Below are 18670 nucleotides of genomic sequence, written 5' to 3' on the forward strand. Positions count from 1 at the left end.
ATTAAGAGTCAAACAGTGAAAAAACAAACTGACCTCTCAAGAAGTATTTCAAAATAAATACTAGACAAGATTGAATTGGATTGAGCAAAATTTAATTTCGCCTGGAAGAAGATTGCCCTTCTAGCTAAAGGGGCTGTCATGCAATTTTAGGCAATTTCGACACTGACCATCTAGTCATAGAATAACTGATATATCACAACAACGGCTTAAAACTGTAGAACAACTCAAAAGAAACACAGAAAGGCCAAAAAGGGGCATGGACGGGCAAAATTCGAGAAGATTTAAACGGATTGCGTTTGGGTCCACTTGAAAAATCGAGAAAACCTTGGCCCGACTTTTTTCAAGTTTATCTCAATTTGTATGAAAGTGTCATTTACAGTCTTTACAATGCTCGAAAATCATCCTTGTTTGTTATGTGGCCGTGATTTTGCCAATTAATGACTTTTGCTTTGCCAATTTGAAGTTTACAGCTCTTAACGAAAATAAATAGAATTACCTAAAATAAAGTGACGTAAACCCTCTACCCTCCGTGTTTCAAGATTCCCAACAAATAGCTCAACTCTGTACCAGTCCCTCGACAGCTTCATAAGGCTTGGTTACTTCGTCTTAATCAGTGCGTAAGTACGAACGGCTTCTACAAAGAGCTAACCACAGAAGATGAGTATGATGTGAAGTGACTTGCTTAGAGCACGGATGCCGCAACTTTAAATACTTAGGCTAGTTCGTTGTTTGTAATCTGTCTCCAATCCTAATTCTTGTTTCTTCAATGAAACGTCTAGGGTGTTTTTCTACCCTAGTTCTATCTTGACAAAATGACTAACTTTTTCACAAAGATTACAGTAAACCTTAACCCTGGGACATTTCCTGTATAATAACGGGGCACCGTAGTCTTGAGTACAAATGAACTATGCATTTGTATCCCCCAGTAGGTTTAACACCCGTCACTGAGGCATTTCCGTATTGGAGGTTTTCTTTATTCACGTAGACTTTCCACGTGACAGCATTTAAGGTTGACAAGCACGTCTAGAAACTACAACAAATGAAATCTAAAGATGAATGAAGCCTGCATGAAAAGTCAGTAACGAGCAAATAGCGCCTGCGTTTAATAGTTCCCAGTCAGTAGGGTGGACAAGAGGTTAGGTTAACCCCTCATTCCCCACCACCGAATGAATGACCCAAATCCCAATTCGGCAACTGGTTTTGACTGAATTATTTTTACAACGCGCTAAAAATATATTCTTCAGCACTAAGCGCGATATTCATGCGAATCGTTCAGCCCGCATTTTAAATGTCATTGGCCATACTATATAATTCCTGATTGAATTAATTACACGGCATTTTCCTACAAAATACTTCTCATATTATCAGCTACCACAGCGCTAAGTGGGTGGTTGCGTAGGAATTACTCCCGGGGGCAAAGTCATGGAAGGCACCATATGTGCTACGCCCGGCTGCGCCATCGCAGTAGGGTACGGTGTGTACATCGGTTGAAGACCTCCCATTGAAAGGTAAGTAGGGGCCCCTGTGGGGACACCCGCAAGGGGCATGACAGGCACCTGGGGCATTACAGGGGGCATCTGGGCATAGGTGAACTGAGGGGGTACGTTCTCGTAGTTTGACAGGAATCGTTGTTGTTGGACCAGCTTGTCTTGGTTCATTTTCAACTGATCTTGTTGTGTTTGGATTTGACGCTGAAGTTCCTTCTGCTGTTCCTGGAATTTAATCCACGGAGAAGAATTAGAATATGGTCAATAAATACCCTGATTTCTTGGGGAGCCTGAAGGAGTAAGATGTGAACTGGGATTTGGGCAAATTCTCACTGGGAAATGAAATTTGTGTCACTGGGACTGGGAATCACAAACAAATAAACAATACAACTAGGCTTGGGATTTTGACAATCGGGAAATCAATAGGCTGGGTAACGGAATTTGGGTAAAATTTAGGCTGGGAAATGGGAATGGGATTTCCATCCCCCCCCCCCCCCCCCACCCCCCACCACCAGACGTCCACCACCTCCTTTAAGGAAGCTCTACCTAAAACGTTCGATTCACTTTTCTCGCATTTGACATTAGATATCTACACAGTTTCCTGCCAAAAAAACCTACAAACACACATGTCATTCATCGCGTATAACGTACGAATGTTCCTATCACATTTTCAGCGCTACAAGTACAAACAGATTTACAGAACTTTGCGTGACATAGGTTACCTAGTCACGCAACTCACCTGTAACTCGGCCTGTTTCACCCTCTGTTGTTGTTCTTCAAACTCTCGTTTCTGTTGCTCCAGTTCTAACTTTTGTCTTTGCAGCTGTTCAAGCAGGAAAAGCTGTTTATCGTGTTCCTGATAAAATAAAAAGGATATTGAAACACCGTTTATAGCAAGGAACACTTTTAAGTCGCTAGAAAAGATTGTGTGACAAATAGGCAAATTTACAGACCTGAAGCAGTTCCTGTTGTTTTTTCTGTTCGTGCATAATTTTTTCCACGTCTTCAGTAGAAACTTTTCTCGCCTGAAAAAGGTACAGCGAGCCGTCAATATTCGACAATATTAAAGCTGATTTCCAGTCCGTACTGCGCAGACTCGGGGTTTGTTTTCGTTTTTGTTTTGAATTCGTTGAAACGTTACACTTCGGTGACAGCATACATGAGGTTTTTTAGTCCGCCATTACAGTTCGCTTCGTTCAAGATTTTCCGATGAGCTGAAACGTCGGTTTGAAATAGCGTCAAGGTTCTTCTACTTGTTATTATTTGTTCTGCAAGGATATCTGGCGTTAATAATGAAGAAACAGGTAAGTTTGTCACGTAATTTTTAGTTTTGCTTTGTTTGTGAGGCTCACATAAACATTGCAGCCGAGATTGCGCAGTACGGACTGGAATTCATCTTTAACCCAAATCCGAGGCAAAGTTCTTTCTTTTTTGAAACTTTACACGTAACGACGTCACATTTTCAAGCGCGCGCTTGCAACGTGTTACCTTTTTAAAATCGCGTGTAGCATCTTCAATATTGTTGTGAAAGTCACATAAAAAAACAGTTTAGTTAAAATAACAGTTTTTAAAAGCAAAGTTGGTCTGTTTACACTTACATATCGCTTATTAGCAGTTAGCATTAACTGTTTGTCGCCAGCAACTTAGTAGCTCCTGTTATTTCAAAGTCAACTTTCTATAGTAACGCCTAAAAGGCACCCAGCATGTTTCCCGAAAAGCCTTGAAATGAAATTTGACATTCTCCTTATAGTAATTGGGGTATTTTTCTGCAGAATATCAACAAGTAAAGAAACAAAGAGGCTAGTAGACAACTGCGAATCTTTCTGGTCCTAAAAAAGTTTGAGCTTTTCAGTAGTCTGTGCCTAGTTGGCTACCTTTAACACCATCGCTTACCCTCGGACTGCCTTCGGCACTTCCCGGCTGATCTTCGGATTCAAGCATTGGTGGAGGTGGGATGAACTCGCCATCAAACGACGTCCCTCGGGAAGACTTCCGTTCGGTCTTGTTGTCCTTGCGCGGCTTGGTCTCGGGTGCTGCAAAGCTCTTTGGGCGAGGTTTAGGTGCAGGTATACCAAGCTGAACTGTTTTCTTCCCTGCGCTTGATGTTCTGCGTCTAGATTCGATTTCTTCTTGTGCTGCCACAGCTTTGGCATCAGCAACAATGCTTCGAAGTTCGCCGGCGTTTTGTAGCTCCTCGCTGGCTTTCTCTTCCGACTTCTCCTTACGTTTTTGCATGATGAACTGGAAGAGAAATTTAACTCACGCTCACGGGCGAGGCTAAACAAGAGCTGTAACTAGTGTTTCAACGGCAGGCGCGGGAAAACATGTAACGCGTGTCTAAACGCGCGGGAAAAGGCGAAGCAAACGATCCCAGTGTACTTCAAAGCGCGGAAATAAGGACGTCGTTAGTGCCAAGCGCGGGAAAACATGTAACAAGTGTCTTAACAGAAAGCGCAGGAAAACGTGTAACTCGTGAACGGTTAGCGCGGGAAAATGTAGTTAGTAGCGACCTTCAGATTTGACTACGAGTACGAGATCGAGTACGAGTACGACTTTGGAATTTCAACACAATCATATCCCCCAAGCTATAACTCTTTCCTTTTGCTGACTAACACATAAATAAACGTTAAGGATAAGATTGGTGTGATAAGTGATTATAGGAGGCACACGAATTTAGTTTGAAAACTCGTACTCGTAGTCCAATCTGAAGGTCGCCTAGTGTCAAACGCGGGAAAACATCTAACTTATGCGAACGGTTAGCGCGGAAACTTAGTGAAGGGGCATATCTTGTTTTTGGTATGGCTGACTTGACTTTCCCGAATTGCGTATCAACTAACAGGTTTTTTTCAGCATTATCATCATATACACAGTTCACTGTCTGGATAAAAAAGAATGTACCGTATTTTCTCGATTAAACGCCGCGTCTCCAAGGTGGGGTTGAAAATAGACCCCTCAGGTATTTATTTGGATATAATAAGCTCTAGGTGTATCAGCTAGATAATTTTTTGTAAAAAAAAATCAATAAAACCCGTTGCCTAAAAAAACCGACACAACAGGACAAGAATAAACTACACGAGTCAAATAAACGCCGGGTTCACCAGGCTAAGTTTGAAATAAACGCCGGGGCATTAAATCGAGAAAATACGGTAAGCCTTTCCGCGTAGTTCAATAAACGCCGATTTGCCAAGAAGCAAAACTTGTTCTACTTACCGCTAATTCAGAGCCTTTATTAGACGCCTAGCAGAAAAACAACACAACAATATAGGTTAAAAGAAAGAAAAATATGAAAACCTTATTGTACTAATCTGCCAGTTACAGAACATCGAGTATCATTTGTAGGTAAAACTGCAAATCTGTTAACGGCTTAGCTTATTATCAACAATGCTAACTTTGATGTGAGGTTAAAACATTCTTTAAGTTTGGAGATAAAGCACTTTTTTAAGACGCAAATGAGACTGTTTTTCAAAATAACGGCATGGCAATAACATTGATAAACCGTTACATTTGTTATGTTCATTTTAAAATGTTCATTTAAAAATTTTTTTTTTTTTTTTGTTTTTTTTTTTATATAAGAAACAACAATAAAAAAATATTTTATTTTTTTTTAACTTCAGTTTTTTTTGTACCTTCCAGTTGGCCTTTTGCACGGCAAACTGACTGAAAATTCTAGATCCCTCAGCGTCCCCACAAGCCTGCTTAAACTGGTCCTTGGTCATTGACTCCATATCTTTAGCTGACTTTCCAGACAACGCTGTCACACAACTGTAACGAGAAAATACAAGTTATTACTTAATAACAAACTTTACTAAGTGTTAGTATCTAGCGACTGCTCTGCTAATTGAGGGGACTACATAAAACCTAGGAGGTACGTTGGCTTAATGGCTAGTGCACTAGATTTGATTCGAGTTCGAAACCTGGCTGGAATAACTGTGTTGTGTTCTTGGGCAAGACACTTTATTCTCGCAGTGCCTTTCCTCCAGCCAGGTGCATAAATGAGTTAGTAACGAACTAAATGTCGGGGTAGCCCTGCGATGGACTATCACCCATCCGGGGGGGGGGGGGAGGGGGGGAGTGGAAACGGGGATAGGGGAGGCTGACCAGTTGGCTACTTACGAAGCACGACTGGGGAGTCCCAATTTGAAATTAGCCACAAAAATTCCGAGGACCTCTAGATGTCGAATCCACTGCAAAAATTCAGCCACGCCTCCTCTCTGCTCTTATAACTGTCCATACTGTTATGTATCTGTCAAATTGATAGAGCGGTTTTCACTTGAGTGTCGAAAGTAATTTGCATTTGCTTTGGTTTTGCATTACTACGCTTAGTGATTGGTTTAAAAATCTCGCGCCACTTTCGCAGCCAATCAGAATTAAAACCAAAACCAATCAAGTCTAATCAAGTCTCGCTCGCTCGCGAAGTCTTTGCTTCGAGCTTTGATTGTTTCACTGGATTGTCTGTGTCCTTTGTGATTGGCTAGAGTAATTACTTTGCTTTTGGTTTTACGACACTCAATTGAAAACTGCTCTACCTTGTATTAATTTCGAACAACAGACCTTTGGCTAAACCCTTTACTCCTCAGCCACTCCTTAACTTCACTGGAACTTGAATCAGCATTCAGGTCAACCGCCGGCAAATCTGATGGGGAAGAAGAAAACATGCGGGTCAGTTTTGTTTATCGAAATTAAAATGTTAGAAATCAACATCCTTTATATTTGAAAGCAGGCTATACTTTAAAGATATTTATAAGGGGGATTCGGGTATCCATCTAATAACATTGCTACAAAATATGATTGTAATCTATAAAATCTGAAACACGCCATCTGCGAACAAGCTTCACTGACTGATCGCAACTTAAAAGAGGGATGCCATGCACGATATTTTGAATCGTTTTTCTGGACCGGATTGTTCAGGTTAAGCATGAATTTTGTTTTCCTTTTTTAACTTTTCATTAAGGCTTTTTCGTTTTTATTTTCCGTCCTCCAGTTTCGACATCAGCTAATCACAACCTCCATGAAACATAAGCAATAAAAACACTTTTATAGCACAGAAATTGAACCCTCGATCAACTGTTAACCCTGGGTTAGTGTTAATCGGCTTCCGAACAACCCAGTCCTGATGTAAAAAATAAAAATCGAAGGAAAACTCAAATTATCAAAATACTAAAGTAGAAAAGTACCAAAGAAGCGAGCAAAAGCCGAAAAGAAACAAGGATGGTTACGACAAATTAAGATTAAGACGGATTAGGAACGACATACTTGAAAAAAAAAATTGTCTAAGTATTTCAAGATGAGCCACGCAGGTCCTTTAAGTCGGCAAGTACTGAACACTAAAGACGTTTTTATAACAGTAGCTCGTTTCCAAAAATTTCTCGCGCGCTCATTAGACAAAACGCATCACGTGGAACAAAATCGGACGAAGGGTATCAGACTCTTAATATACCCTGTCCGATTTGATATCCGTCGACCGATTTTACAAACACCTTTTCAGGTCTAAATTTTAAACCAAATCATAGTGTAACAAAACCCGTAGACCAATCAAAACCAACCAACGACAAACCAACCAATTTCAAGGACATTCAAGGCCTTGAATTTTTATTTTGAGATTCAAGGACTTTCAAGGCGCGTGTGAACCCTGTTGTCCTCAAATATACCAGCAAGCCAGAAAGGGGTTTTAATATTTACATAATAGTTATTCCCCGAGCCTGGTAAGTCGTAACCCTGAATAACCCCCCTTCCCCTCCCCCCTTCACAACATCTTCAGTCGTAAAACACACCAGCTCATCTCAATTACTGAACAATTACTGTAATGACCTACCCTTCCGTTGAGCTCTTGGAGTTAGACCCCCCTGGCTGTTGGTCATTCTTCGCTTGAGTTCATCATTTATCATGTCCGTTGAACTCACTGCGAAATGAAAAAAAAAGTGTTCGTCGATTTTACCTCAAATATGAAACTTATTTCCTTTTTTCTTTGGCTTTCAGTCTACACAGGCGTTTTAAACATAAACATAAACATAGTGATGTTTGTAGTGGTCTTACGTAGAAATACTGGAAGATCGCGTGTACGCACAAATCGTGTTGCTGGGACGTACAAAACGCAAGACCTTAAAGGGACTGTGTCACGGCTCAGGGCTGAGTTAAGTTTATTTTATTAAGTTTTGTCAAATACTTGCCATGAAACTACATGTATTGTTTGCAAAGAAATTAATTCTATGGATCTAAATGACAAAAGGATAGCTTCACTGCAACCAAATGTGTCTCTCGTGCGTTATAAATTTAAGTTTCAAGCCAACAAGACCAACTTTGAAAACTGTTTAGCCCAACAATATTTCAAAAATCCATGTCTCAATCCATTTCAATCTTCGTCACTTTTGGCCACCCATACGTTCTTGAGTATTTGCTGTGTTGTTGAAATGTTCCTTCACTGTTTTAAGGTCATTGCCCAGTATTGCATTGCGCATCCTTACTGCGCAGAATTTTACGCGTATTTAGTGCGCGCGCGCGCGCGAACATCAACAAAATGGCGGCTTTTTTCTATGTGGCTTAGTCCGCGAGAGAAGTAAATTGTCACTTTCTCCTAAACGAGTCTGGTGACCTATCAATTTTTTCTCATATTTTTGGTGTAGCGATCAAATTCTTTCTGTAAAATGAAAACAGATCAATTCATGTGTTTGAAAAATAAATTATCGCTAAAAAAGTGTACTTTGCCAGTACTCACAGAGGAATTATAAAGGAATTATATGGAATATACATGGTCTTCCTGCTCCTAAACGAATCTGGTGACCCCCTTTTTTATTTCAAAATTTAAGTTCCCTCAAAGTAATAAACCAGTAGGCGAAGTTTGGTTAAAAAATTGTGTTCAGTTCTATTTCAGGGCAATGACCTTAAAAGGTTATTTTTATATTTCGCCGAATTTCGAATTTTGTTGGTCATTCCTATGACTATATTTGGCTAAAATCCGTGTCACACTCCCTTTAAGTGAACGGACTTGCAACTTGCCAAACCCCAGATTGCACTTTGCCCAGTCTCCAATATTTTTTTCGTGCAATACCACACTAGGGAGTCTTTTCAAAGACTATTTGCCCTACTGACCATACCATGTCTTGCAACGACAATATAATTGCAAACAATCTCTGCAAGGAAAGTGACACTCACTTTTGCCTTGAGCAAGAATTAACTTTCCTCACCACGATTTTGTCCGTTGCATGTCATGTTATGGTACAATGTTTCAAACAACCTTTTCTTCCGTTCATTAGAAAGCTTCAATAAAAAACTTCATGGTGTAACAGCGACTTTAGGAGTAAGACAAGGCAAAACAACAACTCACTTCTATTCTGTTGAGATTGCTCGCGCCGTTTCTTTTCCTCTTCGGGATCAACTTTTTTAAGATTCTTTGCCTGGATAGCCTTGGCAAAATCTGTGCCGCCAGGCAGGGTGGCTTCTGAAGAGAGATAAAAAGAAATCAAGAGTCAACGCCTGAAGAACTGGAGGTTGCCTATTGAAAGGGAGGATACTCTCCGCATTGGCAAACATAAACTTTACTACACTTCTACAAGGGTTATAAGGCTGTCACAAAATTCGTCATGTACAAAATTTACTTAAGGTGTCTGGTAACAGTTTCCACCTCTATCCAGCCCTTACACTTTGACGGGACAGTGCAACAAATCTTTTTGCAAAGTAAGAAAAAATCTACGGAGTGGTTTCAAAGCCACCTTACATTTTCATAAGGTGGCTCTGAAACCGCTCTGTAGAAATGCATCTTATCATGCTGAGCATAACTAAAACAATAAACAATGGGGGTCACTGAGCTCCATGTTTTATCTAAAATTAAGAATGCTTTAACAGGTTTACTGTTTCTTTGGTAACGAAAGAAGTCAAGAAAATAACCACATCTTATTGACCAATTATTTGATATCGTTATTGTAGCAGCAACTGAAAAGGATTTGTAGTATTGATCTATCAAAGTAAAAGACCTGGAAAGTGTCAGAAACCGTTGCCAGCCACCTTAAACTGACGTTACCGAGTAACACCAAAAACAAACCTTTCTCTTTCTGCGTTGTATGATTCACCACCAAACGCACTGGGGGAGGAGGAGTGGCGGGTGGGGGAGGGGTGGTTGGAGGTGGACTGGTGGGTGGGGGTGGGGGTATGACCAGCTGGGGAGGAGGTGCGGACACAGGGCGGTTTGACTTGGCCATGCTAACGTGTCGCAGCTCCACATGAGGAATCTTTGGACTCTCTGACACTCGGGCTGCTGCTGATGATGATGGCGGAGACGGTTGAGTTGAAGTCTCACTTTTCTGCACCTTGATTTGAGAAATTAACAAAGTCAAAGCTCAGTTAGGTCACTTGCTAGCGCGCAAACAATAGGACATGAATTCCCCAACACCAAGCGCTAATGTGACCTTAGTAGGCAAACATCGTGGTCTTTTGTAAACCCGCTAATCTGAAAATGGTTCTACCATCGTTGCCTACATGTATCGTCGCTGACAGACCACGATCGTGAGGGGGTTGTCTTTGAACAGGAAAATTATTGTGTATTTAGGAATCAAAAAAATCAAAATTGTAAGTTTTGGACAGCTATTCTATATAATGTTTCTTCTAAAGCAACGACCTTGTTTGAGTTTCAAAGATAAATCCTTCAAAATTGACCAGGACTTTTAATGTCTTGACTTCTTGGAATTTAACGATGGATCGAACCTTTATCCTCAATGACAGCCATGAAATGCAGTCAGAATTTTCTTTATTTTGAATAATAGCCCTAATATTAGTGTCCGTGTTAACCAACTTTCTGTAATAACTAGTGTACAAATTGAATATAGCAAGTTAAACGTGTTTCAAGTTCAGAAAACAGAATTGAGGTGTTTATCTACAACACAACGTACCACAGTTTGTGACGTCATCACCTGGGTTGTCGGGACAGGCGGAGGAGCTGTTGTCGGGGGACTGGGAAGGACCACTGCAATAAAAACATTTCACGATATATAACAAATCTTTAACAACAAGAAGCTCTTAGAGCTTAAAACTGCGCTGGTCACGTGACCACCCTAGGGGTAGCCATGGGGGGAGAATAAAAAATGCACCCCACCCCCTTATATCCCCTTTATCTGCGTCAAACAATGTTGCGACTGACAAGCAAAATGGTAAGAAAACACCTTGTGTGACATTTCATGGTTGACTAGTTCGATCCGGAATTAAATATTTTTCCTATATGCTAATGCTGGCCAAATTTAATTCCCACGATCCTGATCCGTAAACCAAAAAAAACGCTTATCCGGACGACGGGATTTTTTGGGCGAAGGCTTACAACAACTGCCCCTGGGTCTCCGAGGATAAACTTTACAATTAATAAGTACGTCTGGCTTCCCGCAAGGAACGTAAATATCCGTGAGAATTTTGACAGTATTCCCCATTTGCATAAAACTGAAAATGACCCAATGACAATGTTTCGCAGTTTCTATAAAGTTACTACTAGTTTTAAACCTCTTCAACAGTTCAAAATTTATTTGACCCTGTTTCGGTTTTCGTATTACAATAGGCGGTTGTAAAAATGCAGCGTCTGACAAACTTTGTGTACATTTCATGGTTGACTTGTTCTAGCCGCGATTAATAATTTTTCTTATATGCAAATTCTGGCCGAATTCCCACGTGCGGACGCTGAAGCTGTTTTTAGAACATAGGGTATTTCCCTAGCATACCGAATGACGTAAGCGGTACAAGTCAGGGCATGTTTGTGAAGGGAATTTTTCTTTCTCTCTAAAATCCTTTCAATGACACAGGCCCAAAAAAAAATAGATTACCCTTAAGAGAAATACTTTGCAATAAATTTGTTTAGTAAAGACCAAAGGATTCGCAAAGATTTGAACGGTAGCTTACATAGCTTTAAAACATTACGTGACTTGAGCTCTAGCCGATCGAAAGTGAAACTTGTCATGTCAGCACATTCTTTTACACCAACGTAATGGTATTTATTCACAGATTCTGGCCCGCTAAATTATATTTCTCTTTGAAAGCGTGGAAATTTAGTATTTTCCATGGACTAAACGCTTCAAAATGGAATAGTTCACAATAAACATACTTTATAAAGACAAAAATAGAGAAACTTTTTCCATTTGTTACTGATTTGTAGCTTCTGAACATTACGTGACTTCAAGCTCGACCGAGTGGAGGTCTGGGACAGGTCACCGACAAAACGAAAAAAAATAATAATAATAATAATAAACCCCGTGCAGAGCAAGAACTGCGCAGCGCAGTTAATAAATGAAAGCACTAAAACAACAACAACTTGGAACGGTTGGGGAACAACAAACTCCCGGCCCTGATTGTCCGGGATTTCCCTGACGTAATTTTAACAAGAAGTTCTGCAAAAAAAGGAATGGTACCTTCCGCATTTCACACCTTTTTGGCACATTAGCAAACCAAGTTACGCCATATTTTTGTTTATCATCAAAATCTCAAGGAACTAAAATGTGGCATAACTTTGTTTGCTTATGTTTTACATGTAGATGCAAACCTCTTTCATTCGGACACAAAAGGGACAGGGAAGAGTGTCTGTATTATCGAGGTTGAGTTTTATATACATCTTTTTTTGTTATTATACAGAAATCAATATTGTTTGTTTGTTTGTACACAAAACGAGGATAGTGTGTTCCAGGGTATGGAATTGTCTCCTTCTGTGTGCCCCGGGATGGGGAATTGACCGCCAAAACATTAAAAAATGACAAATCCTCGGGGGTATGCCGGGGGGGGGGGGGGGCATGATTACCCTGAAGAAATCAAAAAGCAATAGAGAGCACTGTACCTGTTTCTTCTACTATTGTGTTTGGCACAAATCCTATTGATCCCTCAGAATTTCTGACACACCACCACTGACGGTTATCAAGTAGAACCTAACACACACACACACAAATAAACATTACATTAGGCAACTTGACCGTTAACTGTTCACATTATGGCATTAAACTATCATGTTCTGTTTTTGCAGATTTCACATGACTTAAACTACAGGACATATTCTGAATTATGATGGGAATGAATGAAGAGGAATTAATCAACAATGACACGAGAATGGGACAAAGAAAAAATCTGAATCCCTGAAGGGGAAGGGGTATTTGTTTACAAAATAATTATGCTACCGCAAAGACACCTTCAAAAAAATCAACTTTTTTTTTTTTTCTGTGAAAGATTCAAATTAATCAATCAATCAATCAAAACTTTATTTAACGAGGGTGACATGAAATAGGTTTTCAACTAATAAATTTGTGGCCCTCTTAAATCGAAGATTGTAGGCAACAACAAAACAAGTAAACAATTATTGTTTATTTTCTTACTGCAACTTCCTCTCCTTTTTGGACTGACAATTCTTTGCTGTTTCTTGCTTGGAAGTCATAGAGAACACAAACTCTTCTCAAACCCTTCTTGGGCGGACTAAAACAACCAGCGAACAGTTTAACACCAAAAATAAAGAAATTACATCTGTCTGCTGAAAACTTAACCCTGGAAATTAGGTAAGGTAAAAAGGTCTGCATACGAGCCTAGTTGCCCATCAGGCCAGAGCTTATCCCAGTTTCCCTAGCATGAAGCGACTAGGAGTATTTCTAGTCCTCCTTGAATGGGATGCTAGTCCATCGCAGGACTACCACCCAGCAGTAAGGCCGGTATCCATTTATACACCTGCGTGAAGAGAGGCACTATGAGAGTTAAGTGTCTTGCCCAAGAACACAACATAATGACCCTGGCCAGGGTTGAAACCGGACCATTTGATCCAGAGTCCAGCACACGGCACGTAAGGCCACCATGCAATCTCTAATGCCATTTTGGCACAGATTCATCATTTTTTCGGCAAGCAGATTTTCCGAGAAACGGCATCATTTCAATCAGTTTGTTCCCCGACAGAAAACGTGGCTAATTTGCATTATAATATGAAACCCATCATAGCAGCTATTGTGAATATGATCTATTCTCCTTACTTTTTTGTAACAGTAACGTGAAGGGAAATTGCAAGTTAATCACTGTTAGGTGTATGCGTTTGTTGTTTACCTTGATGGTGCTGTTTGATCAGGTTTCTTCTCGCTTGCGAGTCGTCTGAACTTGGCCGCTGCTGAAAGCACAGCTGGGTTGGCTAGGTTTGCAGCAGGCTCTTCACCCTAACAAAAACACAACAGCAGTATAAAGACTTGTTATAACTGTTTGTCATCCTTCTTCTCATAATAAACAATGCCTTGACGTAAAGCTCCCAGTTTGATGATTTTTAACCGTGTATAAAGAAATGTAAAAAAAAAATCCCTCTGAAGGTTGCAATAGGAACTCGTCAAATTATCACCTCCTTATAAAGGTCACTTTTGTTTGGTCCAGATAAAAGCTCAAATTATCACTACAGTCGTTTTGTTATTTACAAACCCTATAATATGTTCAGTTCAGTTTTCTTCAGTTCACTGTAAGTTTTGTTCGCTCTTGCATTGTGAGTCCTGTCATTTTGTATTACCAGAAACTCCCCTGGTATTACCTACTATTTCTTCTTTTGTAACGTCTGCTTTGCTACCGTTTTGTTTTTTGTTTTTGTTTTTTTTAAGTTTACTGTTTTTAGTTTTTTTTGTTCTCTCTTTGAATTGTAACTTTTGTTAATGTAGTGTCATGTAACCTTTGTGTGAGCAATCAATAAAAAAAATGTCCACCCTAAACACTAGCCTATTTTGAAAATAATGCTTGCTCATGCGACTACAACAACCGCTTTCTTACTGGTTACTGCTTAGTTAGTAGGTCATGATGTGTAAATAGATTAAACTACATCACTAATACTTCAGCCATTTTTCTCACCTTTCTAATCCCATCATGCAGTTGGGCCACAGCTGCGGCATTTGCAGCATTAGCAGCAATAGCAGCACTTAAGTTGGACACATCTTTACCAGCTATCACCTCTGGTGGCACCCAGCCGTCCTTAAACACTGGTGTGTACGGCGGAATAAACTGGTCCTTGAACTGAAGACTAGATCTGGGAAAAAAAAAGAATTGACCACAATTTTTCACGAACTACACTTTTACCCATGGTATAAAATTATTGTAATACCTGAGTGTTTATTGGTTTACAGCCCATGTTATATGAGCTCATATACCATGGGAGGTGTGTTTGTCAGCAAGAAAAACCGTGGAGCTCTTTGATTTATTGACCTTGAATGTTCCTTCCATTCATCAATGGTATTAATAAGAGGTGTTATAATTTCTATTTTCTGACTTTTCTGACGAAAAATAAAATTCCCTGACTTGCCCCTGACCTTTAAGAATTTTTATTTTCCCTGAGCATTTCCTAATCTGCGGCAACCCTGTATGAGGTGAAACCAGGGGTGAAGATCTGTTGATTTTGCACTTACAATGAAGAAGGAAAAAAAATCAGTGGGAAATTGCTTGTACCAGCAGATTACGTTTTTTCAGTTTTTTTCCTCCAGTTAGAGCTCTCAGAAACCAATAAGCTGGCCAACTGTTCGACAAAGTGACTGATAGATGAGTGACCTGAGTGATTTGACTTAGTACAGTTTGGTGAAAAACCCATTAAACGTTCGTGAAAAACCCATGAGCCCATTTTTCATGGTCATGAAAATGGAGATTCTCAATTTCATGGTCTTTTTAGAATAAGCCGTTAATGGACATGAAAAATCTGGAACAAGCCAAAGCTGGATTTCATGGGGCATGAAATTTCTATGAAATCTGAAGTGATCTGTGGATATTACTAACCAACCAACCAATATTTTCTAAGTGACTACAGTCGACACTCTCTTAACGGACACTCTCGTAAGCGGACAGCTCTACTTACGGCCGCCTTGTTTGAAATCCCGTTTTAACTTCCATACAAACTCTGTATTTTTACATTCTCGTAAGCGGACATTCCCTTAAGCGGCCGCGGACACTTTCACAGATTACGACTAAGACTTTTTCTTTTCTTTTTAAGCTCCCGTAAGCGGACACCCCGAAGAAAATCCTATAAAAAACCCTGTTTCTTGTTTTTATCAGTCAACTTCACATCACCGTTCGTCACAATGATTTTACAGTAATCACAGTACCATATTCAGTGTTTGTTTTATCGTTATCCACGTCCATTCGGTTATTGTTAGCTGGACAAGCTCCCGTAAGCGGCCATTTATCCCCTACACCTCTACTGGCTGCGTGCGAAAACCATTCTCGTAAGCGGCCAGCTCCAGTTACGGACACTTTTTTCGCGTCCCGAGGGTGTCCGCTTACGAGAGCTTTGACTGTATTACACACATACTTGGTCATGTTCCAGTTGGGTCCCAGAGACATCCAGAATTCTGTTTCCTTAGATGAGAGGCAGTTCTGCAGCAAGTCTATTGCATGGGTAGTAAGCAAGGGAACAACAACTGCTCTGGCCTTTTCAGGACTGTGTCAAATAAAACACATGTAACTCTACATTAAAATTGTGTATCTTATTTGATGTTTTGAAAATTTTTTCTTCGTATCATTAATTTCTTCAACAGTAATGCTTGTCTGTCTAGAGACTATAGAGGGTCAAATAAAAAGACACATCCCATGCCCTCCTCCCATCTGGCCTTGTAGCTCAGTACGTAGAGCAACAGTGATCTGATCTGGAGGTCATGGGCACAAATCCCACCGAGTTAAAATAACTTTTCTTCGCCTCTCGTGTGGTCTGGATTTCCTTTCTAGGGCTAACACTCAGAAGGAAATTCTTGGGTAACTTTACAGCACTTTTAATTCATGGTTTGCGGACACGTGCACCAAGCAACATACATACGTCGCCCCAACATGGCGGCCATACTCCTGACAGGTTAAAGTCAGCTTACATCTTTGACATTGGACATCCATGTTATCATAATGGTTAATTGACAGCTGTCATACCAAGATAGCTGCTGACCAGTATCACATGGCCATATCGTGGGCTGAACTCGAGGTTGAATATTTTTTTGAAGTTTACTGCTGACCAAGTAATGGTTTGCATTGGATGGTGGGCTCAAGTCCTATATTTTTCTGTTAACGGTCAGTTAATTCGGATTTTCAAAAAGGGCAAAGTAAATACCGCAATGATTCGATTTCGCGCCCGGGGCGCCTATTTACTTTTGACACCTCAAGGGAGGGCGTTTAATCGAGACAGGGCGCTTATTCGGGACAGGGCGCTTATTTAATTTTTTGAGAAACAACCAAATGTTCAAAACAAAACTTTAACATATATTAAAATAACTAAAAATAACAGAAACTGTAACAGTAACAAATTGCTGAAAGTTCAGTTATTTTTAAAAAGAATTGTTCATTTTAGCAGTAAATATATACATGCACGGTATAGTGAATGTTGATGAGTTTATCTATTCGACGTCAATGACTTCAGAAGGGTCAGTTATCCACAATAGGGGTGCTTTTTAGAATAGGGGCTCTTATAAGAATGGGGGCGCTTATTGGAATAGGGGCGCTTATTGACAAAAACACATTCGAAGGGGGGCGCTTATTCGGAAGGGGGCGCTTATTGGAAGGAGGGCGCTAAATCGAATCATTACGGTAGCCGGGGAGCTCCACTTTTAGGCTTGGCAAAATCTACTTTATACAACAAGTACAATAAGGCAAACATGAATACCATTGATGGGTATTTCTCTGTTGACATTTCGTCTTGAGGGTGCAACAGTAAATTAAAGATTGCAAATAAAAGTAAAACTTACCCTCCTGTGCAACGAATCAACAAAGATAGGGGAACAAATAAATAATGGACTAATTCAGCTGCATTAGGGTTGTGGATGTGCTGCCTCAACTTGCCCTGTGTGGAGATGAAATAAATAATATTTATTTCACTATTCTTACTAAGGTCACACAGGACCCCTGCTCCATTAGGTATTTATTTGAAGAGTATGCAAGAACTGACAATAATATACACGTTGTGGTTTAAAATTATCTTTGGTTCAAAGTTTTTCAAACCAATTTATTTTTTTTCCTTTTGTTTCTGGTTATAATAATGAATCTGAGACAATGAAAAATAAAATTCAAACTGGCTTGAAAATTTTCAACCAAAGATAATACTTCAAACCTGAACATATATATTCAAAGTTCTTCGTTAAGTAGTAATTAATTTATTGTTCTCAGTTTTGTGGCCAGTTTGCCAGAATGTAGCAAATTATCATTTTTGATATCATTTATTCACAGGTTTGAATAACGCATGTTGTTCTTGACTCGGATGGTCTTCCAAAGTGGCAAAACCTGGTAAACTTAAAGTAAAATTCTGCCAAAAGGTATTTATAAAACTGAAAGTTGTTGCATCTGGAAAACATATGCACTGTACCCCGTATTTGAATTTTACAGTAAACAGCTGATAAAAATTAAGTTTTAAGTTAAGTTCAGAATGCCTTATACAGTATGTGACTTACCAGCAAGTTTAAGGCATGCTTTAACTTTTGAAATGCATCATAGAAATCTGCCTCAGGAGGTGGACGGGCTTCAAGTGTCAACGAACTTTCTGTTAACATAAACAAGAGAGCATAAATATGGATACCCTAAAAGTTCTGTTAAGCTCCCCCCCAACTCTAACGAGCCCACCTTTGGCAGCTAAATTTTTTCATAAGCCCCCAACCCCTCTGTTAATTTCCTCCCCCCCCCCCCTCTGTACAGCCTAGATCATGACAAGTTTCAAACAAGAAAACAAGGAAGCTGTTGAGGTTAAAAATATCACTGGAAATGACAATGGAAATTAAAATTCAAACTGGTTTGAAAAATTTTAAACCAAAGATTAATCTAAACCACAACATAGCCATTACATTTACTTTTTATGGTTACTATTTTGTAAAAATGTGTTACCAAACAGCAGTAAAACATCAAAAATCCACTTTACTTCTTTCTTTGTACTCTAACTGATGGTTTGAATTAAGCCCCCTCCCACCACACTCAGGGAGGGGGCTTATTTCTTGGAGTTTACCGGGTAACAGAATGACTTACGTTTAACTTTTCCTTTCTTCTTCTGTAATTTTTTCCAGGCCTCTGCTGACCTTTTTGTCCTCATGACTAAGCCTTCAATGTCATCAATACAGTGGTTTAAGATTTGCTGAAATGAAAAAGTTTTAATTACTAACAGTCGTATGGGCACTGAATGTACCACAAGACAGTGTTGTTAGCAGTCAACCCTCTATTGTGATGTTCCAGAAAATATCCATACCCTTCCCACAGAAGGTGTTTTTGCTTTGAATCTC

The 18670-nt window shown here is 39.8% G+C and overlaps 1 protein-coding gene across 3 annotated transcripts in view; it reads right to left on the bottom strand.

Moving 5' to 3' along the window:
* Positions 1-1074: 1074 nt before the first annotated feature.
* The window catches only part of LOC144650376 (epidermal growth factor receptor kinase substrate 8-like), a 30889-nt gene continuing 13293 nt past the window's right edge, over positions 1075-18670 (bottom strand). For 2 of the 3 annotated variants that reach the window (XM_078510035.1, XM_078510036.1), the window contains 19 exons: positions 18420-18525; positions 17855-17943; positions 17156-17250; positions 15742-15870; positions 14298-14472; positions 13521-13627; positions 12812-12908; positions 12283-12370; positions 10367-10440; positions 9523-9787; positions 8809-8922; positions 7300-7386; positions 6039-6120; positions 5114-5249; positions 4698-4724; positions 3381-3728; positions 2441-2512; positions 2227-2343; positions 1075-1712 (listed from right to left, as the gene is read on the bottom strand). In XM_078510035.1, coding sequence (XP_078366161.1) covers positions 1380-1712; positions 2227-2343; positions 2441-2512; positions 3381-3728; positions 4698-4724; positions 5114-5249; positions 6039-6120; positions 7300-7386; positions 8809-8922; positions 9523-9787; positions 10367-10440; positions 12283-12370; positions 12812-12908; positions 13521-13627; positions 14298-14472; positions 15742-15870; positions 17156-17250; positions 17855-17943; positions 18420-18525 — 2541 coding nt within the window. In that variant the 3' untranslated portion in view covers positions 1075-1379. The remainder of the gene's footprint in view (positions 1713-2226; positions 2344-2440; positions 2513-3380; positions 3729-4697; positions 4725-5113; positions 5250-6038; positions 6121-7299; positions 7387-8808; positions 8923-9522; positions 9788-10366; positions 10441-12282; positions 12371-12811; positions 12909-13520; positions 13628-14297; positions 14473-15741; positions 15871-17155; positions 17251-17854; positions 17944-18419; positions 18526-18670) is intronic. The other variant, XM_078510038.1, reaches the window with a different exon arrangement.

The sequence above is a fragment of the Oculina patagonica genome, chromosome 4, assembly GCF_052425735.1.
Source record: "Oculina patagonica isolate OP01 chromosome 4, crgOcupat, whole genome shotgun sequence".
NCBI classification, from domain to species: domain Eukaryota; kingdom Metazoa; phylum Cnidaria; class Anthozoa; order Scleractinia; family Oculinidae; genus Oculina; species Oculina patagonica.